Here is a 25,409-nt window from a genome sequence, read left to right as displayed (position 1 = left end):
ACTCATAAGATTTTCTTCTCACGCAAAAATCACCTTATGCACTCCGCATTAGCAGACCGGAGAGTGGCTGTATTCTTTTCTGCTTAGCTGTGCTAAAATGAGGAATGGAATCAGGGAACTACATGCAATAATGATAACTTGATGATTATATTTTGAACACGTATACGTCGAGCTTCTAGATGCGTTTGCGTATGATTCCGAGTGTGTATATGTGATTGCGACGAGACGAATATTAAGATCAGCCAGTACAACTTTTGCAACAATTAAGCTTTTACACGTGGTACGCTAAACATTGGCATACGTAAAAGATTAGATTAGATTAGATTAGATTGTATTTTTATTCTAGTACATCATGTTGTACAATGTATAATAATAGTATGTACTAATATAAGCGGGCCTATTGGGGGGTGGAGTTAGCGTTGGGATCTAAGCTGAGACCTGCTCAATCCTTCTTACTCAAAACGGGGAAAGGGGTGACGTGCGTGTGGATATACCTGAGGTCGCTGTGAGTCCATCTCCACAGAGCGGTGTCGCCAAGGAGAAAGAGTTTGCGCGTGTCAATCACGGCACACGATAGCTTGTTTGGCGGGTGCTTGCTTCCTGTAGAGCTAGCTGGATGAGATGGGCCTATTCCCAGGCAGGCACAGCGGATGGGTGAAGCAGGCAGGTGAGAAAGGCCTGCTGAGGCTTCTTCCTGTGTCTCCCTGTTGCTTAGAGAGCGGGCACTGATTGAACCATTCTAATCTAAGTCGACTCTTGGAGCTAATCTGGACGAGAGAGGGTAACCCAACCCGGTAAAGGCTACACCACCCAGTTGCAACAGGGGGGGGGGGAGGAGAGATGACTCTGAAGGGTCTTTGGAGAGAGCACTCAATGTAGAACAGAAGGCGCTCTGTGTAGAGCAGAAGGCGCTCCGTAAAAAACGGGGAGCACTCTATGTAGAACGGTGAGCACTCTTTGTACAGCGAAGAGCGCTTTATCTGGAGCGAAGAGCGCTTTCTGTAGAGCGGAGAGAAGTTTGGCCGCTCTCTTCGAAGACTACGAAGGTGGATCCAGTGCGCTCAGAAGCCCTGGTTTGAATAAGCGCTTAGAAGTGTTGATCATGGAAGGGGGTGGTAAGAAATGATACATACTTGGCAATTGAATTTCAAAACAAAAATCAGATTTATTGCGTTATGAGAGGGTTGTGCTACCTTGGCTCTGTGCTCTCACTCAAATGCGGTCTGATGCGGGGAGGGAGATGGCCTTGGCCTGGGCCCGGCTCGCCTTTATCTTCTTTCAGAACGTAACTTTGCTTTGTGGTGGGGGAAGGGGTCGCACCAGTGACGTAGCCACCTAGCGGCCGCGCGCCGTACTAGTAGGATGTGGGTTGCCAGGGACTTATGTGAAAGAGCCTGCGGGTGGGTTACAACAATAAGTTGAGTATAATACATAAGAAAAAGAAAATTAGCATAGGTATAACTCATTAAAGAGCGTGTATAAAGTGAGAGTGTGTAAGATAAGACAATAGAGTAGGCGAGTACGTGTGTGTGTGTGTGTGTGAGAGAGAGAGAGAGATGTTTAAACATTTTTAAGGTTATAAAAGTGTTCTTCAGTAAGTTTTTTAAAGCTGGTGATTCATATTGTGTTACAAATGTGAGAAAGAAGATTGTTTCAGAGATATGAGGCCTAGTATAGAAAGAATTCCTCAGTGTCTCTGTCTTGAAAGTCAAGGGTTGCCACCTTCCCCCTTACAGGTCGGAGTGCTACACGAAAGTCGAAGAAGGCTAGAACATAGAAAGGCACAACCAAGTTAAACGTTTTTTGTAGAAAGCAGGCAGTAAAGTACTTCTTGGAGGAGCCATCTGTTTAGCCTAGCAACGCGATCTAATCGCTTACCGTCTGGCTCCAACTGCATACTCTCGAGGGCGTCGCCCATCTCTTCTTCGTCGATGCCCAAGCACCGATTCTCGATGACCTTCTCTACTTTATTCGCCATGTTGGCGTGTCTTCTGCGTTTGAACGACGTTTTGCGGTTGCGCAACAACGACGTGGCAGCTCCCTATCTTACGCACTCACTCCAGATAGCCCCTAGAGTGTATTCTTGTTGCTACAACGTAAGCTGCAAAAATACAACCTTTCTACTCACACACTTGCACACCTATATGCGTCGCTGTGACGTAGATTATTACGCAAAATCAAATAAAACGAAAAATCGAATTCGCATAATAGGAGCGAAATCCGTAAAAAAAATTTTAATTACGCCAGATAAGCATGAATTGCTTCTGGTGTGCGCACTCGTAGCACCGCTATGCTCTCACTTGCAACGCACAGTTTATGCTACAGGCATATACGCACTCATACACCCGAAAAAAAACGAAAATATTTTTCGCGGAATTACGCGTATATCTCGATCTGCGAGTCGAGTGTGTTCTCTTCTTGATAAATCTTGAGGTCTTCTTGGCTGAAAACTGGGCGTATACTGTTCCGCGTCTTCCCGTGGAAGTGACTATATACCTCGCGCCCGTCGCGTTCTCGTAGAATTGCCTCTATGTAGCGCCGCAAGCGCTCGCACTCTCTCTAACACACTCACGCCGCTGCGCGCTTCGCTCCACTATAGCGTGCGTGGACTATACTTTGCGGCTACACGCGTTTGTGTTGCCGCTTTGATGCCTTTTGCTGTTTAATTGTTAATAATTAAACAACTTACAATTTCGAATATACGCTCTGCTTTCACACGAGACGTCACGAAAAAATAATTATGCTACTCTCTATCCTAACGAGAGTGCTTTAAAATTCTCCCGACAACAAATAGAAAATTATTCGACTCGAAGAGCATGCAATGCTAGTGTCAGCTTCAAATTTCGTTGCTCCGAGGCGTTTAATTCTACGTCGTGTGATAATGTCGGTAGATATTTTTTCTCGGCCTGGCAACAAAAATCTTCGATTATTATTATTCAGCCTGATTTGAGCGCGACGTAAACAACACGGGGATGCTCGTGTTTACGTCGCTCGCGTGACCTTCTGAAATTTGCAACGGTTTGCAAAGCAACGCATGCTTGGCTGCTCAACTGCGTTAGATAAGTAATAATAAATAACGCCCGCGGAGGCGGCGGTATTCGCAGGAAGGAACAGGAATCGGAAGTAAACGAGCAAGGTTTAGAAATGACGACAAATCACGTAAAATAATAAGACTATGGTTATATTTGCTAGTCGCGAAATAAACGTGAATTTACAATCATAATATAATAAATATGTGAGTCGCCAACAACATTGCGACTCGCCGCGACGCCGGAATAATCGCGCTCGCACGCGTATATCGTCGTGAAGGTCGCGCTCGCCCTCGCATGGGTGATACACACTCGCACATACACTCCCTTCCATGCACTGCGCGTCACACAAACCTTCTCTCTCTCGTCGACGACGTTCCTAATCCTGGACAGGCTGCGAGACTTGGCCATTACGCTGGACCGCTAGGCTGGAGGTGTGACGTCCTGCGACGTATTGCATTTAAGCAATATCAGCGGTGTCGTTACGAATCCGAAAAACTGACGACTCAGATTAATAAGTAGATCAGCGAAGTTAATGAGTATCCCCCGAATAAGTCGAGCGAACAGTTGTAATTTTACACTCGATCTGGACTCTTGTACGACGCTCCTATCCGTCGACAAGAGTTATCCAGGTTTAAGTCGCGGTTCCGATACTTATAAAACTTTATCTTGAATAAATCGTGAACGTCAATTAATTACAAATATTTTCATTTAAATAAATCCATCCTGTATAAGCCTGACTACAGTACAGCAGCAGAGTTTCCAGCCCAAGCAGTTAAACACAAGTAAGTAAAATGCAGTAAATAATTATAGATCGGAGTAGTGACTTAACATTGGTTCCGATACAAATTGAATTATAGAGTCTTAAAAGAGAAGTTACATATAAAATAAAGAAAAATTTTAACAAATTAATCAAATTACAGTTGCATTTGTAAATTTAAACAAATATAAATTACGTATATAAATATTCATACCCCAATAGTAAGTCAAAGTGTTAAAAAAAAAAAAAAGTATGTGCTAGAATTTTGTGCAAAAACCTATCCTAAAGACGCTGAAAAGCGACTTATCCTTTGATCGCTTAAATAGCGATTACTCTTTTCCATAAATCAATATCCTAACGAAAACCATATAAGTCGGGAAATTCACTTAGTAAACTATAAAATCATATCTGAATAAACAGAGATAAATAAAAAAAATATATATAAAATTTGCAAATAAAACTGTAGTTGGATTAGAAAATCAATCACTAAAACAGAAATATAAAATCGCAAATTCAAAGAAAAATTGGGTGAGTGACCTGCTTGCGCTCATCGGTGATCGCGCTCACCTTACGTTGCAGTGTCAGCAAGGCGATTGAACGAAGCGTTTCAAATCGGCAGTGCTTGTGTCACTAGGTCAATCGAAAATATTCAAAACATATGTAAAGAAATTAATTACGCGCATGCCCAATCTGCCGTGTAATTAGTGGTTCATTAATCGATATAAACGCGTCATTTTTATTCAATGAAAGATAATATTAATGTAGGACGTACGGTAAAAAAGAATCATAAAAGAGGCGGTAAAAAGATATTTTTACGAAAACTATTAAATGAAAAATCTAAATTAATAGACGAATTAAGGAAATTAAATAAGAAAATAGATTCAGTTTTTCGATCGCAAGAAATTAGACAGCCAAAAATAATAAACAAACAAGTAGAACGATCAGAGTTTCAAATAGAAATCGGTAACAAATTTGAGGAGTTGTTCAATTTTGCTATTACTGAATTGAATAAAAATAAATAAGTTTAAATCGTAGAATCATATGCAGAATCCTAAAACAGTTTAAAGAATACTTATATCGCAGAGTCGACTAAAATTTCGGTGTTACGCGTATAGCCACAGTAATCGATCTGACTGTGCATAATTTGCAAAACGTAAAAAGTAGGTCGCGTGTTGAAATATAAGTAGGATAGTAAAATTTATGCGATTTGAAATTCTAAAATTCAGACTAAATAAGATTTTGTAATAAATAAAAAGTTAACAAAAATGAGAGTATCAAATGAGTGATAATAAGAAAGAAGTAAATAAAAACGACACACAGAGGACAAAATTAACTAGAAACGCTCTTCGTGAAAATCCAGCATTAATAAAGGACATAGTAATCCCTAACATCCAAAACCCATTCACGAAAAGTAAGAAAATAACTCGATCACCGCCGACATACAGCGGATGGATAAGAGATAGTCAGCAAGTACTATCATCTGATATAAATAATAAGAAGCTAGAAGATAGCCAACAAATAGTAGCACTCGATACAGATCAGCAAAGTAAACAGAATCTAGAAGTTCAAGAAATTTTGAAAGAGAATCAGGATTTTAAGCAAGAAGATACAACACCAGGGCGAACTACCGGAGCAATCAAAAAGCAAATCAAGCAGTTTAATAAAAACCATCTAAGCCTAAATTTACCGATAACACCTTTAAAACAAAAAGAATTCGAATCAGAGGAAAAGCCAGATCATTCAATATTTTTACCTATAACACCAGCCACAGCGATTCCAATAGGCCTAGACAGAACAGTTAATAACACCAAATTTCTACAAGGAGTTGAGGAGACATCGCTAATAGATATAGAAGGTATTAGTGACCAGCCTAGCTTAATTGGAAACCCAAGTAATTCAAAATTTAATTTTACTTTTGATTTCGATAATCTGCTGAACGGCAATCCTGCCAACGATATCAACATGGCAGAGAATCCGCTACGCTTATCGTTAAAATATGTAGCTAATTTGGTTCCAGAATTTGATGGAAAAAATATTTCGGTAAATGAATATATCGAAAAATTGAAGCATGCCAAGAATATGTTGTCAACAGCAGATCAAACTAATTTAATTCCAATTTTGAAAATTAAATTAAAAGGGGAAACTTACAAGGCAACGTTGAATGTAACAGTCAATAATATTGAAGATTTCATAAAAGCAATACGACAGATATACCCATTTACGGAGAATATGCACTTGCTGTATGGGCAAATTGAAGAAATTTTGCAAAAACCAGATGAATCGGTTCTTAGTTTTGCCAATAGATTGCAAGAGTTAGTACTGAAGATTAAGGACAGCAAAGAAGTTCAAGGTCTTACAGCAGCAGATAAGGCCGCGTTTGAAACTAAAATAAATAATGATGCTTTTAAAGGTTTTAAGGAAGGATTAAAGCAAGAAATCAGAATAGAATTGGGAGCAATAACCGATTTAACAGAAGCCACTAAAAAAGCGATAGAAATAGAATCGAAATTCAATAAAAGAGGAATTTTATCCAATAAAATAAATAATATATATAGCAATTCAAATAATCACAATACAAGTAATGCTACTATATACGCGTGTCAAATCTGTGACATTTATGGCCATGAAGCGTTATTCTGTCATAATTCGGGATGTGTATATTGTAAAAACAAGGATCATTTGTCGAACAACTGCAGAAAAGTTAAAGATAAAATTGAATTAATTTGTAAATTTTGCAATAATCAAGGACATTCTATAGACGCGTGTAAAATGAATAAAATTAAAGGCAATCATTGCCAATATTGCCAAGTTATGGGCCATACAGTAACTCAATGCCCATTTATAATAGAATATGAATTGTGTTGGAAGTGTAAGGAAAGTAGTTACGATCCAACTGCCTGTACAAAAAAGGCAGATGTTAGCAATTCATGTGAATTTTGCAATAGCGCGGGCCATACGATAAAAGCATGCCCAGAAGTTATATGCAAACGATGTAATCAACTTGGACATCCAATAAGGTACTGCCCGTTAGTGAGAAGTCCGATTGCAAATAACAGATATATAATGTGCTCAATTTGTAATGCAGAAGACCATGAAGCCATAGAATGTGAATAAGTCAAAATATTAGTAGCGCAACACAAGACAAAATCGTTTCAAACAATTATTCAATGTCAAGTCTGTGATGAAAAAAGCCACTCAGCTAAAAACTGTCCTCAAATAGGTAATAAACAGCAAAGTTTTAATAATTCAAACAGTAAATATCAAAATTTTAGTAACTCTAATAACTTTAGAAAATATAGCAATTATAACAATCAAAATACTAATTTTCAAAATACAAATAATAGCCAAATAAAGTGTGATTATTGCGAAATGCGTGGTCACCCTGTATATAAGTGTAGAAAATTGAAGAATTTAGAAAATATTGCTAAAAGAGAGGAAAACTGCACATATTGTAACAAAAGCGGTCATAACATAAAAAATTGTACAGAAGTAAAATGATTGGAAATGCGCGCGAGCAAATTTTGCAGTCTCTGCAAAAATACAAACCATATGGCAGGAGAATGTTTTCGATTACAAAACCAGCAAAGTGTAGAGTCGGGAAACGAATAAAGCCTTCTCGGACCGAGAAGTTACAACACAAATCCACTCAGCAATATAGAAAACACGGTCAAAACAAATGTTATAATAGCGCTTCAAATCAAAACAGGACAAATTATGAAGATCACGATCAACAGGAGGTTCAAACGCTCGAAGAAAAAGAAATTGAACTAGAAATATATCATTTAAAATTGGATGATTTGTTAGAATATGTTGAAATAATAAATCCCTATTCTAAAACTTTATGCAATTTACTTGTCGATAGCGGAGCACAAATAAATATAATAAAGCAAAATCAAATTCCTATAGGAACACAACTGCTAGATAAAAAAATATTACTATCCGGCATCGCAAATAATTCTATAAAAACATTAGGTATAGTAGAACTACCGATAAATGGCAAATATTTTGATTTTCACGTAGCACCTAATGATTTTGTGATTCCATATGATGGAATATTAGGAATTAAATTGTTAAGAGGAAATAAACTACGTTTAGATGCAGGGTACTTAGAGGTCAATAACATAAAATTAAAATTGCAGAGAGGTCCGATTACAAAAACCGGAATGAAGTTAAGCCAAAAAGAAACTCTGAATATAATTTTAAAAGAAATTATTCGTGACAATGATGCATATAATCTCGAACAACAAAATATTTTAAAAGAAATGGATCCTGAAAATAATATTGATAAAATCAGAATGCAAGATGAAGCAAATCAAGAGATTTTTGAAGAGAGTAGGACTAGCAAAATCAGTAACATAGAGGATGAGTTAAAGCAAAATGAACAATGGCATGAAAATCAGAATACTGAGATAAATGAGGCAGAACCATTACTAGAAAATGATAGTGACACAGAGTACACATTTAATAATGATGTTTGCACCATTTTAAACACAATATCGGAAATCCACGAAATAAATGACGAATCAGAATTACAGAGTTTAGAACAAAAAAAGATAAATGAAAACAAGCCTAGTAACTTGAAAAATTTTTTGAAAAATGATGATAAAAATATAGAAAATTGTATACTTGACGTAAATACAGTATTGCAAGAGCAAGTAACGCCTGAAAAAACGCCAATCCAAACCAAAAAGCTGAATTATAAGGAGATATTAACTATTATGAAGGAAAATAATGTAAAACTATCTAAAGCGGATAAAAAAATAATTTTTGAAGATAAGAAATATCAATACGTTTCAATAGACGTCGATTATATACCAGAAGGGGCTCAAGTAGTAGAAGAAGTTAATATTGATGAGAAATTAATTCTAAATATAGAAACTGAATTTTTAAATAAAAACCAAGATAATAAAACTAGAAAACCGAGTCGGAAGGAAATATTGCGAAAGAAGTTGCAATTAAAAAACGGAGGTAAAAGAAACAACGAAAGAATCGAGCGAATGATAAATCATTATCCGGATGTTTTTTGGATAGAGGGCGATAAATTAGGTACATGTAACGTGGAACAACATGAAATCAACTTAACTTCAGACAAGCCAATATACGTAAAGCAGTATCCATTAGCACACAAATCTAAGGGAATAGCTTTAAAAGAAATGGGCAAATTACAAGAAACGAAAGCAATCAGAGAAACTAAAAGTGCGTTCAATGCGCCAGCGTTAGTAGTGCCGAAGAAAGAGCTAATCCCTGGAGAGAAAAGATATAGATTGGTGATATATTATAGAGCCTTGAATGAGGTGACTATAGCCGATCCATATTTGCTTCCCAATATTAATGAAATTTTAGACTTAATTGGAAAGAGAAAATATTTTGATGTATTAGATTTAAAATCTGGCTTTCATGAGGTAAAGATGAGACCTTCGGATATTCACAAAACTGCATTTAGCCTACAACCATTAGGAAGATTTGAATTTGTCGTCCTACCGTTCGGTCTTTAAAACTCAGCCCGGACTTTTCAACGGGTTATAAATAAAGTTTTAGCCAAATATATTGATAAAATATGTTTTAATTATATTGACGATATCATTATTTTCGGTAACACGATTGAAGAATTAGAGGAAAGATTCGGCTTAATAGCTCAAGCATTAATAGAAGCAGGGCTCAAACTAGAGCCGAAAAAATATGAATTCAGCAAAACAGAAGTGTGTTTCTTAGGCCATGTTATTAGCGAAGCAGGTATAAAACCAGATGAAAACAAAATACAGGCAGTAAAGAAATTCCCAATTCCCAATAACGTTAAAAAAATTAGACAGTTTTTAGGTTTTGTAAATTATTATAGAAGGTTTATTAAAAATTTAGCAGAAATTACCAAGCCACTAACAATATTACTACAAAAGGATAGGCCATTTTTGTGGGGATTGGAGCAACAAACGGCATTTGACAAACTCATAGAATCATTATGTTCAGCACCGGTCTTGCAATATCCGCAATTCGATAAACCGTTTATAATAACGACGGACGCAAGTCAATATGCGTTAGGTTGTGTAATTTCTCAAGGTGAAATAGCTAAAGATAGACCAATAGCCTATGCATCAAGAGTACTGCAGCCTGCGGAACTTAAATATGCAACCTATGAAAAAGAAGCTCTTGGTATTATCTATGCTATAAAAACATTTAAAAATTATATTTATGGAAATAAATTTGTAATTGTAACCGACCATAAACTACTATTATGGTTGAAATCTGCGGATAATAACGAAAGAGTTCAGAGATGGAGATTAAAACTAGCAGATTATGATTATGAAATTGTGTATAAAGCTGGAAAACAAAATACAAATGCGGATGCATTATCGAGAAATCCTGTAACAACAATGGATACATGCGTAGTAACAAGAGCCCAGAAAAGGCGAGAAGAAAATCAGATGTCGCAAGATTTGACGAATGATGAGAAGATAAAAATTATTAATGAACAAAGATCGAAACTTCATAATAAGAAGTTACAGATAAAAAAACGCAAAAGGGCTAAGATACAAAAATTGAGAAAGAGAAGTATACTGGAGGAAGAAAAACCACATGATAGGCAGAAAAATATAGTATATTCCAAGAATACGATACAATTTCGCAATGATAATATTATTCATATAGTTAATAATAAAGGAGAGTCATTAGATGACAATATAGGGGAACTATTAAAAAAAGAAAATATTCATTGCAATAAAAACTTGGGTAATAATGAAATTGAAATATTAAATAAGGGTAAAAATAAAATTTTTGTTTTATGTTTAAATACAGCCGAATCAGTATTTACGGTTAAAGCTAATATCATTAAGTTATTTCAGTTATTAAAAACAATATTTTTGCAAAAAACAAATGATTTAATATTTAGCATCTCGAATGATATAAGAATAAATAATATAAGGTAGGAGGAAATTGAGGAAATCTTAAAAACTACATTTGACGGTACAAATATAAAGATTGTGATCTGTCTAAATAATATAGTTTATGTAGAGGAAAATCAAAGAGATAAAATATTTGAAATGCTACACTCTACTAAAATAGGAGGACATTCGGGTATAAATAGAACATATAATAGAATAAAGGTAGATATTCAAAATAGAGTAAATGCATGCGAGGATTGCCAGAGAAATAAGCTAAAAAGAATAAAAATTAAACAACCTATGGTAATTACGGATACACCTTTAAAAACTTTTGACAAAATCTGTATGGATGTAGTAGGTCCATTTAATGTTACTCGAAATAATAATAAATATATACTTTCAATACAGGATCAACTAACTAAATTTATAATTATAGCATCTATGTCAGATCAAACGGCCGAATCCGTAGCTGACGCGTTAGTTAAGAAATTTATATGTATTTTTGGGTCACCAAAGCTTGTACTAACAGATAGAGGGGCAAATTTTACAAGTAAACTATTAAAACAAGTAGCGCGTAGATTTAAATTTACAAAAATTGACTACGACATTTTCACCCCAATCGAATGGTTCTTTAGAGAGAGCGCATCACCCGCTGTGCGAATATATAAAAAATTTTACATCAAAGAAAATCGAATGGGATGAGTTGCTAGAGTTCGCACAATTTCATTATAACACGAGCGTTCATACAAGCCATAAGTTCACACCACATGAACTAGTTTTTGATTATCCAGCTAGACTCCCATCTAGCGAAACATTAAAAAAATCAGAGCAATTGCCAACGTTTAATGGATATTTAGAAAATCTTGTATCAAAAATGCAAGAGATGGCAAAATTAGCTCGAGAAAATTTGATAGATTCAAAATTAAAATCAAAAGCATATTATGATCGATTTATAAACCCAATCGACTTAAAAATTGGTGAAAAGGTCTGGTTAATAAAAGAACCAAAATCAGGAAAATTGGAGAAAAACCATAATTTGGGTCCATATGAGATCTTGAAAGTACATGAAAATAGTAATGTAACTATCAATTACAATGGAAAACCAAAAACAGTTCATACAAATAAATTAAGTCGTTGCAAAACTTGACACTAAAATATTTCTCTTTCTAGGAATATGGACAACATGATTACTCAAATGATTATAATTTTTACGCTTTTTCGAAATAATCACGCTATAATAGGATACGACTGCGGCACAATAACACCAAACATAACAACATTCTCTCTACTGGACTCAGGAGAATGCGACTTTCACAATACACAAGTAAATTCAACAAGCGTCAACATCGAGCTGATACAAGTCGCTGAATTCCGAGAAGTCACGGTAATACAATGTAAAATAGAAATCCACCGAACAGTATCAAGCTGTGGAATCTTCGGACATCTTATTCCTACAGAAAATGGAGAGCAAGAATATATTTACGAAATAAGTCATGAACAATGTAAATCATGATACCGGAATTTTTAAGTATGATAATATTCACACAATAGCAAATTTAAAGGTAAATTCAACAATTACAAAAGGAGTAGATTTTGCCGGAAGTGCAGAGGGTAACTTGTGCTCAGGCGCATCTTACGCTGATAGTTTTGGATCATGGAATAATGTATTTGTTCATGGCTTAATTAAAATAACATTAATTCAAAATAGTGCTAAGGTTAGTTTAAAAAATGATAAATTAAGATTAAGCTCAGGAACGGTGTGCAAATTTTCAGAAAAACATATAGATATGGAAGGCGGACACTATTTTTGGGAAGTTTTACCGCAAGGGGAGTGTTTTAGAAAATCTTTTGATATTCTTTTCAAAGGAATAGCCACAAAATATTTTAGCGATACAAATCATGAAATTGTTTACGCATTAAATTCAAATGTAATAACGTTCGCTTTAGCTGCTAAGGATAAAATCATGCGTTGTAATAGAGAATTTATACGTACAGAACATCCAAAATTACTAATTATAGAAAAAAGTAGTTATTTAAATGCGTATCATTTTCAAAACGATAAAATTAGTAATATAAATAGCGTAAACTTAGATTTATTTACATATGTTAATTCGAAATTTGTATATGTAGAAAAGCATTTAGGGAAGCAGCTAAATAATTTATATTTTAATTTAATAACGAAAAAATGTGAAATTGAAAGACAAGTAATCCAAAATTCCTTAGCCATTGCCTCTCTTTCCCCGGATGAATTTGCCTACAGTATTATGAAAAAACCTGGATACATAGCAAGAATTTCAGGAGAAGTGGTACATTTAATAAAATGTGTATCAAAAACAGTAAAAATTTTGCATCTAAATGAATGCTACAATCAGTTACCAGTTTCATCAGGAAATAAAACCTGGTTCTTAACGCCAAAAATGCATATCCTCGTGAAAAAGGGAGTTAATTGTAACTCAATAGTACCCACATACTACAGAATTTCGGAGGAATGGATAAAATTCACACCAATACCAACTAAAACAGTATCACCGCATATTTTGAAACCAAACACGAAGATTGGATGGACATTTGAGTCTGTCGAAACACTGGCAATGAGTGGAGTATATTCTCAAGAAGAGTTAGACCAATTACAACAGCAATTAATGTTTCCAATGGAGAAGGCATCACTTTTAAATGTGATTGCAAGAGAAATGGCGGGAGAGAAAACATCTGAAAACATATTTTCTGAAAATACAATAAGAAATTTAGCCGAAAGTACATGGCACATGCTTATTGAAAAACTGATCACATGTGGGTCGTTTTCATCTGTGTTTATCATGATACTTATAATCCTGCATATTGGAAAACTGATCATCGATACCATTATTAGAGGCTACACGTTACACACGATTTTTGGATGGTCAATACATCTATGTGGAGCCATTTTCAGCTCAGTAACGCATTTATTGACAATACTGGAAAATACAAGCAGCATAAAAGAGCAAATTCATATGAATAAAAGAAAGAACAGAGTTTATGAAGAAACAGAATTACAAAAAATAAAGATTACCGCTCCAATATCCGCCCCAGTGCCACCACCTATTCCTTTACGCCCACCACATACAAATACCTATACAAGCAAGATCACAGCACCGAAAATTCAGACACAATCTAAGGATAGTATATCATTATTTTCATTAACACCATTATAAAAAAAAAATCTATTATATAAAATCCCTATAATGTTATTCTACGTATACAACAAAATAGGTATACAAAATTTATATTTTATGAATATTGGTAGTTTATAGATATTTAAGACAAATGTTAAAGCTCCGATTATATTATTCTGCATATATGTGTTAAAATAAACTGATGTTTTTAATGAATGTTATGTAAAATGATATCTTTAAGATATTTAAGTATGTAAATAAAATTCCAGTATATTTAGTAATTTAAATATAAAACAGTAGAAATGATAATTAATAAAAGAAAACTATTCTTGAAATTTTAAAGTAAATGAGTTGGAATTTTAAGTGTATAAAATTATTGTTAAAATATGTTAGAATTTTAAGGATAAAATTAAACCGCTAGTTAATTTTAGTTAATATTACAATAAAGTTGCCATTGTACCAATGGGCAACCAGCTAGTTGTGGGGGTGTGACGTCCTGCGACGTATTGTATTTAAGCAATATCATCGGTGTCGTTACGAAGCCGAAAAACTGACGACTCAGATTAATAAGTAGATCAGCGAGGTTAATGAGTATCCCCCGAATACGTCGAGCGAACAGTTGTAATTTTACACTCGATCTAGACTCTTGTACGACGCTCCTATCCGTCGACAAGAGTTATCCAGGTTTAAGTCGCGATTCCGATACTTATAAAACTTTATCTTGAATAAATCGTGAACGTCAATTAATTACAAGTATTTTCATTTAAATAAATCCATCCTGTATAAGCCTGACTACAGTACAGCAGCAGAGTTTCCAGCCCAAGCAGTTAAACACAAGTAAGTAAAATTCAGTAAATAATTATAGATCGGAGTAGTGACTTAACAGAGGATCAGAATTACCCGGATTCCGCGTCGCACTCACACACAAGGTACAATTCGATCCGCTGGACACAGCATAGCACACAATATCACAAAAGTTTCCGAATTCTACGAGCGAAGTCCTGTGTTAACCTTCCGAAGGCCGAGAGCTATCTGAGCGCGCTCCTCAATGATTAGCCCGCGCGCTTGCTCTTATTCCCGAATTTGCGCGTGTTTTTCCTCGCGCGCGCAAGTCTACCCTGTTTCGCCGCGGCGCAGCGGTACTCACCGCTACGATTTAGTCGCGGTGCTCTACTCGTTACAATATATATATATATATATATTCTAAACATAGCTTAAAATTTGCTAAAGTATATTTACCAACGTCTAGCCAGAAAATATTTTGATCGGACATTTTGGGATTCCTAGTAGATCTTAATGGTTTAGGTGGTCTCTTAATACTTTCCATCAGCAATTCATGTAAATTATATTCTTTTTTCAATGGTGGTAAAACGCGATCAGAGGCCTTAAAAATGATATTGATTATTACAGTAAATAGTATATTGTGCACCTAGGGCAAGAGTAAGCCTTTTCAACTGAATTATAAAGTATCAATAGCAGGCAAGGATGATTCAAAGGTAAGTGCGCATTGCAAGTCGGATATGTGTTATGTAAATACGCAAAGTAAAAAGATCCTCTTGTCCAAAGTGAAAATAATATTTCTTGTAACGCATGTATGAATTATTGCGTTATCATTGCTTATAAATAGCACTGAGGTGACCATTTTTCAACGCGGCACATCATATTTCTGTGTTAATGTTTTTATTTAGAAAACTTTGAGAGGCTGAACACATATGTACAAATTTCTTTGACTTAAAGAAAAGCTTGCAAACGGACATCTCTTTTACCCACATTTTTGAAGGTGGTCGGAAAAAATTGTTCTTAAAATGATTAATATGTATTCGGTACACAACAATCGTGCATGTGTTACAAAAAAATATTATTTTAGTTATAAATTTAACAGCTGAAATAATTTCACCTTCTTCAGTTGTGGTTTACTTTTTACAAGTTCTAATATAGCTGAAAAACTATCTTTTTTTAATGATATTGATGAACGAGATATATTTTTTAAACAATATCGACGCTTGCGAATATCATCCATAAGAATTTCGTGAGCAGATGATTTACATTTCTTTTTCTTTTTTAGAAGATATGGTACATATCTTAAATGATCATCATGATTACATTTACGGTCATTATCATCATCATCATCATCATCAGTATCATCATCATCTGAAAATACCGTTATTTTTTTCTCAAGCTCATCAATAACTTGACCCCAAAATCGAACCTGCAACATTATAGGGTTAAAAACACATTTATTAGGATTGACCAAATAGATTAATTGTATAGAAAAATACTTTTTGCATTAATATATTTTAATTGAAAAATATTTTGTAAGAATGAAAATAATATATGTGTGTGTGCGTGTGTGTGTGTGTGTGTTGGATGGCCCTTATTAGCCCAAGCTGCTTTAATCTGTGCGCCCTAACTAAAAATTAAAATGGTTTTTTCACCAATAAAAACTAAAAGATCAGTCTTCATATGCCCTTAAGGTGACACAACACTTTCAAACCCTGAAAAAAATCACACGGGAAAATTACAAAATTTAAGAAAATAATTAATATTTTTTTTAGTAATACTTGTTAATAAAACCCTAAAATTAACCGTACTTAAATATAAATAACCCCTACTTACTCATTGTGCACTGTTCTTTTGGGCTGAAATTTTAGTAGGACACTTTGTTCACTAGTAGTTTTAGCATAAATGCAGGGATTTTAATTTGAATAAGTAGAAAATGTTTGGCGGAAAAAAGAAACATAGCAGGAGAGCGGATGCCTTCTGACAAGTGCGTTAGTAATTTTGCTTGTCACACGCTAAAAACAACTACGACACTAGTTTGTGTTATTTGCGATGCAGCATATCATCGTAATTGTCTAGCTGAAAAATGAACTAAGTTTGAAATCATTAGTGGAAGTCTAATAATCTGTCCAGAGCATAGCAGCAAAGACCTAACCTTAAAAATTGATGAGGAAAGTTTAAATGCCGCAGCGAGATTGTTGATTGCTCAAATAAAACTGAGCAAATTAGAAGAAATAAGGAGTGAACTTTTACTAAGTGCATCAAGTACAGCACCAGACTCGCTTGAAATCGACATTGAAGAAAAATAAAAACTTGTCAAGAACAAAAATTTTCTACTGAAACAATTAGTTAGTAAACTAAATGAAAAATACTCTCTTAGAAAAGAAAAACTGCAAATAAAGCCAAACGAGAGGATCTCAACAAGTCTATCGTATTCATAGATAACCAGTTTGCCAAAGCCACTCCGAAAAAATACCTAAAAAAACAGTGAAAAAAGTAGGTGACAAACCAGTTGACATTAAAGATAAAGTGATTCAGTGTTTAACTACTGAAAAAAAGATTCAAACTACAAATATGTACGTCAACAGAAGAAATTAATTCATCATCTCTTGTTTGAACAGTGAGAGTGTATCACTAACAGAAGAGGTATTGAAACATGACCTAGACGGTGTTTGTGAGGTTATGGAAGACGAATTGAAAAATCCTAAGATTAAAATGGTAGGAATCGATGATTGCAAGAACATTCAAAGACAAGACTTTAAGGAAGATATAAACGCAAGAAATTTTGGAAATTTTAAAAACAAAGGTAAAGTGCTACACATCTATTTTTTTGTTTATTAAACCAAGCTAATAGCTTACATAGTATACATTACCAGTACACGTACAAGCAAGCCTTGTAGAGATAAACTAAGTTACTTGTATTCGCAAGTTAAGGCAAAAGTGGCACACCTTGCGGATATATTCGAAAGCTCTGAAAGTTATACCAAAACAAGTGATCATAACCTCGCAATGATACACACTGATACAGTCATTCTGCTTCGAAATACAGTTCATATTTAACAAAAAAATAATATTTTATAAAATGTCGAAAGTGTGGACAAAAAGACAATGTTGTGTGAAAAATTGTACTACTGCTGCTGGATCCGGCGTGCCTATTCATCGTTTTCCAAAAGAGGAAGAAATTCTGCTAAAGTGGATACAAAAATCAGGCGTTAGTGTTATTTCGGAGCAAACGCTTATTTGTGGTTTACATTTCAAACCGGATGATTTCATAAATTTAGGTAAGAAATTTTCAACTTATGATTTTTATTTTGAAAACCAGTGATTCAATTATACATAACTTTATTTATCACATTTATATTTCAGCTGGAGTCAAAAGAAGATTGAAAAAAATGCTTTCCCGACACTATTTTTAAATTTGGAGGATTCTCACGAACATTTCTATGATTGATTCAGAGTGATTCAGAAATTACTGATACTGCCGATGAAGAAATTTCTGAAAGTGATTATGAGGCTGTTACTTCTGATGTTGAAAATAGTCCTCAATGTCAAGAAGAAACTAGTGATGTGCAAAAGTTGCTTAATCTTACGGATGAATTAGTTGAAGATTTGGTCTTACCGATAGTAGAAGAATTAAACAGTGTAGAAAATAGTGGACGACTGTTTGTTGATCAAGAGGTTCAAACAGAATCTAATGAAGCTTGTGGCGGTGAGCGTGTCAAAGATCAAAATGTTCAAACTGTAAGAAAATTTCAGTGTCTTATGGGATTATTGAAAAATGATGATCACTTGCGTGCATTTACTGGTGTAAATTTTAAAGTTTTAACTTCTTTGGTGAAGTGTGCAGATTTATTGCAAAAAAAATCAGATGTTCAGAAAAGTGTAATCTCGACAGAAGAAAAAATTGTGTTAACTCTTTGTAAATTGAAACTGTGTCTTTCTTTTCAGTGCTTAGGAATTTTATTTGGTGTGTCACATGTTACAGCTCGCACTTACTTTATTGACACAGTTGATTTGTTAGCTAGTATTTTAGAAGAGGCAATTCATTGTCCTGATTCTGAAGAAATAAAGGAAAATTTAAATACATGTTTCAAGAAATTTTCAGATACACGCATTGTATTAGATTGCACAGAGGTACCAGTTGAAAACTCTTCCTGTTTGCAGTGTCGTATCAAGATGTACTCGTACTACAAGGGAAGACAAACCTTGAAATTTCTAATTGGTGTAACACCATCAGGATTAATATCTTTTTGTAGTAAAGCCTACGGAGGAAAAGCATCAGACAAAGCAATTTTCATGCAAAGTGGATTGTTACAAAAATTGACTCCCGGTAAAGATGCCATCAAGACAGATAAAGGGTTTTTAATAGAAAATGAGTGTAAAGAGAAGATGATACACCTGTACAGGCCACCATTCGCTCACCAAAATGAACAGATGAGTACTAATGACTCTTTGAAAACAAGAGATATTGCTGCTGCTAGGGTACACGTCGAAAGAATCATGGAAAGACTAAAGAACTTCTCTTTTCTGCAAACAGTAATACCATGGAAGGTGACGAAATACATTGATAGAATTATGGTGATAATTTGTGACTTAGTAAATTTAAGTGCACCTATATTTGACAATGTTCGTTTTGATAATACGTGAATTGTTATAGTACTATAAAAGTTTAAGTTTTATATGATAATTTAACTGGACTGCTAGTAATTACTTTTGTATTTAGATTGAAATGCATTTTAACAATATCCTAAGAAATACAACCATAAAAAATTATTTAGTCATTTATTTTTCTTCATTTCTCTTTAGCATGTCTAATTATTATTATAATCACATGCCAACATTTGACCAGATTTAATACTGTTGATTACATAAAAAATAACAACATTACACTAATTAATCTATTTTTTTAGAATTCTCTCTAGTATTATTTTTTATTAACCACGGTAAAATAAAAGTAAAATATGATTCTGTCAGTGTTTTGATAAAACTGCAATTACTTCACAGGTATCGTTAACATAATTATAAATAACAAAGTGACACATATTCAAATTATACAAGCACATACCTAACTGGGTTTGACCATAGTAAGGATGATGTTTTTTAAAGTATGTTTATTTTCATTTGTAACTATGTAGCGTAATGATTTCACTAGTTCTTAAGTATTCAAATTATGTTCATTATTAGGACATTTAAACTCTAGTAAAATATGTTTATCCTGATCTTTTATTTTAGTAATTCCATCAGCACTGTAGCCGAACCAAGGTGAAGTTGGTAAAACCATCAAGCCAAGTTCAACAACTTTCTGCGCTGTCATCTTTTCGTAGGCTTCTTTAGCTTTGCTTTCGCTCTCTTTGCCTCGAAGGGTATTAGCATTACCTTTGAATTTAGGTTTTAATAAACTATTCACCTTGACGTCCCACTCCTGCTGAGTGTGGTTATTTTTCATATATGTATATTTGATAGCTGATGGAACCAGTTATGCGTTTGCTTCGCTCCAAGTGCCAAGTATCATTGTTTTGTTTTAAGGTAGAAAACAGTATATCTTTTGCTTTTACTTTATTTACTACAACTTGTGTATTGTAAAAAATGACCTCTTCTTTAGAATTGATTTTTAATTTAAAATCTGTTAAATGTGAATTCCAAATAGAATACTGTAAAACTTGATTCAGAATATTTTCAATTTCGTCTTGATTTTTAATTGCGTACAAAGCATTCAAATCATAAATTGGTCGCACATTATTATATCCAGCTTCTTTATTTTTACATAAATTTTTCAAAACTCTTTCAGGCAGCTTTGAAGTTTGCTTTTTTTGAAGTATTGAAGATCTATACATTTTGGTGTGCTGACCAGCTCGCTTTCATCATTATTACAAAGAATTCTAAATATCTGTTGTTTTAACTCAAGACTTTTTGTATCATGTTTTGATGGAAATTGTTCGCCATGACCAAATTGATAAAAGGGCTCAGCTACGTAAGCACTGTTGACTTTTTCTTTGATCTGACCCCACTGTTGGCGTAAATCAGTACATCCTAATTTTTCTACAGAATCTTTTGTGTTCCTAATAATAAATTGTAAATCAATATTCATTATACATGTATTAATCTTCAAAAATGTTGTATATACATATATACATATGGTACCTATTCAAAATCAACAATACTCCTACAATGTGTTTACATTTACCACTGTTTCCAGCTTTGCAAGTGCAGTGAGCTATTATTTTCTTTTTTTTGTTAACTTCACTTATTTCTATATTAATTTCATGAGGGTACGCTGACAGTGAAGAAGTTTGCAAGCATAATGCAAAATATTTGTCAGTTTGTGGATTTTGTTTAACTCCACTATGTCCACATAATAATACATGATTAGCATTAACAATTCTGCGAATACAAGCTTGGTATATAACAGAAAAACTTAAAACTAGTTCTTAAAACTAAAGATAATTTCCTTATCAGATCCTTACAACAATACTATGTACATTTTCTTTTCTTAAACTTTAACAAATTTAAAACTATTTGAAAAACTAAGTTTTGGTTTTAATCCAAATCTTAAGTTTACTTTTTGTCGCGGTTTTGCTTATATCTAATTCCTTGAGCTCATTTAGTAGTATATGACAATTTATAATGGCATTATTATAACTGTTTTTACCACTTACTCGTTTTTTGCTCTTTGGTACAATTAAGCTTTTTTTCCTGGTAACACTTGTAAACAATTGGAATTGAGTTTTGAGATCATTATAATGGATTTTAAAGGATTCAAAATTAAAAAGTTGCTCTAGGTTTAATAGACTATCTTGTATACTAAAAGTATTTTTATTGATAATCTTAAGGATTTTCTCTGTAAACTTTGCAATAAATTACGGTTATTTCTATTGGGACCTGACACTGGGGAGGAGTCCATAGATATAGCTAACCAAGATGGCGTCACCATTCCAGCGATTAACACAGAGTTAAATGGAGCGGAGTTAGTTTTCTGACAATAAGACATTTTACATGCCAAGTATTTAATAGTAAGATATCAACAAATGGCAATATTATATGCTATATTGATCTCCTGTAAAGCTGGTCAAGGTGGAAAATGTTTGAATATGTACTATACGCCAGAGATAACCTCACTTATTTCGTCTAAAATACCTAACCTTACACATATCCATGCATGTATACAAACATGAGTACACTCAACACTCGAACCGACATGTATACACTTTTTATGTGGGTTTGGATATTAGAAACATCAAGTAAAATTTGTGTGTTCAAGATTATCAATGATGAAGTGTAAATGTGATGTTCGTTGACAGATATTCCCAACTCAGTGTTCGAGTCAGTTGCAGACAGTATCTAACATTATAATGCCTTATATGCATTGGATTCATGCAAAATGTTTAATTTGTGGTAAAAATGTTTTTTTATTATGTAGAAACAGGCTAGCGTAACAATATTTACTTGACTATCTTTGCTAGCTGATCCACACAGAAGCCCATGGCTCCAGGAGCAAAATTACACATGGGTGTTTACATGAGAATTTAAACTACAGCACTTGATATGAAGACAAGTAGATACATTGTTTTGAAAGCCTGAAACAAATCACAATGCAAAATTTCAGCCCTCTAAGTATGATAGATTTTAATTGAGAGCAAAAACAAAATAGAAAAAAGTAATCGTAGAATCATTGAGAATTTGGTTTTGCTCTCAATTAAAATCTATCAATCTTAGAGGGCTAAAATTTTGCATTGTGATTTGTTTCAGGCTTTTAAAACAATACAGGGTGATTCTAAAACAATACAACATTTATATACCATTGTGATCAGCGTAAAAAATGGAGTCTAGGGGAATTAGTGTGAAAAATTTTCCTCCATTTTTCACTTTCCTAGTCAAGAAAGAAAAATCCCCTTACCACAGCGCCCAGCGGAAAAGCGCGTAAGGGGATGTGAGCATGACGGCGGCGGCGCCGTTGCAAAAGAGGTCGGCGGCGGCGAACGGAGTAACAAAGAGAGCCGAAGAGATCGAAAAGCGCAATTTTTTCGCAAAGTCTGACGATCTGCATGTACGAATGATTTTTGTTCATCTGATAAGACTAATTTTAATAAATTTTCGAGATACTTAATTTACAGGTTAAGTCAATGAGAAAACGGCGAAAGCCTCGATTTCGGAGCATCTGCTGCAGTTTTCTTTCGTTTATATTCTCTGCTCCTACAATGTCCCACTGCACAAGAATTGTTAATAGTTATAATTAGTATTTTTTTTACATTGTGTGAACTTTCTGACGTCCACTGCACTTATATTATTAATAAAAATAACAAATTTAGCTTAAATTGCTATGCTAAACAATGCTTTCGTCTGGGATCGTCTAGCTCTGATGCTCACCGCAGGAGGTCGGGGCAAGAGTGTCAGGTCCCAGTAGGCACCACCCCAGGCTACTATTCCCTAGCTGATTATGCTATGGAAGAATGCATAGTATATCATTCTTAAAGTTTCTACTAACATAGTGCGTGATAATTTGTGAAAAATATAGACTAGATACTTTGTTTTTTTTATTATATATTGGATGTGTTTATCCCATTTTAGATTGAAATCTATGACAATTCCCAAGTATTTGTAATTCTTAACTCTAGCTATCTTTTTATTCTGAATTTTTACATCAATATGCCTCGGTACACTGTTGCGATAGCTTCCAAATGTCATACAAACTGTTTTATTCACGTTTAGAGATAACTGATTTACCGCCAACCATTTGTATATCACAGTAAGAAAATCATTTATATTTTTTTTGCGCTGTTCCGGACGTAACCGAGGGCTACTAGTGATAAGAGCAGTGCGACGTATTTATTTTTATTAATATTTATCTTGCCTAGTAATAATTAGTTTAGCGAACGTTTCTACGCTATTCGATTCTCACATGCGCGAATCTACAAGGCGATTCGTGGCGACAGCCCAGTATGGTCAGGAGTGGTTTTATAATCATTTCTAGACTACAACAACCTCAGTAGGGAGTTATACTCCACGGACTTTTAATGTCACTTTCAGTGCAGAAAAACTAAAGGGCTGCCAGAGGGTTGAGTGGCAGGAGGCGTTCGTGTGGGTACATAACTGCGCTTATAGCTATAGATATATATACAGGGTGTTTCATTTTAATCCGACCACGACAAAAAACCATGGAAAAACTAATTTTAACGAAAAATGACTTAACAAAAGTTGAAGGGGTAAAGGGGGCCATCGAATGACACAAACATTTATGACCTTGAACTCGATTTTCAAGGTCATTTGAGGGTAATTGTGATTTTTTAAAATAGGAACCTCTATTTTAGACCTTGGAATCGGATAGAGCGGAAAATATTACGTCGCAAAGGATATTTTAAGTTTGCTTTGGTGACCTTGAGAAGGTCAATTCAAGATCAAATAAGAAGTATCAGCCTAAGATTGTTTTCCTTTCATTTTTTTCGTAGAATTATCATTTTGTTATCGTAATAAACATTAAGAGAATAATTGACGGTTTAAAATAAAACACCCTGTATGTTGCATTATCTCGATGTCGAAATCCTGATAATATACGTATTCAGAATGAGTCAGGTGAATCAACACAAAATATTGTTTGGAATGAAATTTTATATATTTGATTCAAAACTGTTTAGTCAATTCTTAGGGTTTTCGATCATAGAATAAATTATTATTCAATTTTTTTTAGATTTTTTTCAAATAAAAAACATGTATTTATTAACTTCTTGCTGCTTTTTAATTTCGAATTTTAAAATCATTTTGTAGACATTCCAATTAGTATGCATACATAATTCTTTTTAAAATTATTTTACAAGAATCATCAATATACACAATGCAGAACAAAACAGACACATAAATGATCGTTTAATAACGATAATGAATTAATTTCATATTATTATAGGACATGATATAATAATGTCTAATTAATTTATAAATATTAAATGATTATTTAACATATTTACTTAAAAAAAGTTTCCATTGAGATTTCGTCCTGTAAAAAAATATATAAAAAAATCAAGATTTATTATCAAATTAACTACGTATTTAAATTTATTTTTTCAATATGAATACGTAAAATTAATTAACTGATAAAAATTAATAAAAGTTAATTTTTCTTAATTATATCATATTTTACGTAATTCAAAGGCGAAAAATTTAATTTAAATACAAAACTGATTTGATAACAAATTGATTAATATCCATTATTTTTAACAAGATATTATTTAGATTAAATGCATAAATTAAAAATATAAAATGATTATAAAGATTGGAAACTCTTTTTAAGTAAATATGTTTCTGCAGGATGGAGGATGGTATTAGGTGGAGTCTTAGGGGAGGAGGACTGGTATCTAAGACTCCCGTGGTTATATGGCTCTAGGCGATGATTCCACGGTTTTTTATTAAATTATTATATAAAAAATTCAAACTGTTAACAATAGTTAATTTCTAACTTGATATATATCCAAATCAATAGTATAATTTTATTTACTAAATGAAACTATTGTTCATAGTAGCCTTTATTTTATATAATTATATCATGTCATATAATTACGTAAAATAATTGGCAAATTTGACAGTACCTCTTAGATGGTGTGGAAATCTGTCGTTATTATCTTCTCAATTTAAACTTTAACCCATCGTTATACCATTTTTCCAATAAAGGAAATTTTGTCGATCTTCTTAATTTGATTATAACACATCATTATACCATTATTAAAAAAAATGGAACTTTTGAAATCTTTTTGACTAAGTTTTATAATAATCATTTTAATATTAATAAAATTGATTTAAGAGGGGCCAACGGAGGGGATGCGGAGGA

At 33.7% G+C, this 25,409-nt stretch overlaps 1 protein-coding gene across 7 annotated transcripts in view; it reads right to left on the bottom strand.

The window, feature by feature from the left end:
- Positions 1-25,409, bottom strand: part of LOC103317188 (protein spire) — a 598,612-nt gene that overhangs the window by 265,131 nt on the left and 308,072 nt on the right. For all 7 annotated transcript variants that reach the window (XM_031928198.2, XM_031928197.1, XM_031928202.2 and 4 more), the window contains 2 exons: positions 15,714-16,025; positions 15,056-15,200 (listed from right to left, as the gene is read on the bottom strand). In XM_031928198.2, coding sequence (XP_031784058.1) covers positions 15,056-15,200; positions 15,714-16,025 — 457 coding nt within the window. The remainder of the gene's footprint in view (positions 1-15,055; positions 15,201-15,713; positions 16,026-25,409) is intronic.

Source organism: Nasonia vitripennis (genome assembly GCF_009193385.2).
Source record: "Nasonia vitripennis strain AsymCx chromosome 4 unlocalized genomic scaffold, Nvit_psr_1.1 chr4_random0004, whole genome shotgun sequence".
NCBI classification, from domain to species: domain Eukaryota; kingdom Metazoa; phylum Arthropoda; class Insecta; order Hymenoptera; family Pteromalidae; genus Nasonia; species Nasonia vitripennis.
This window is presented reverse-complemented; position numbering and strand designations above follow the sequence as displayed.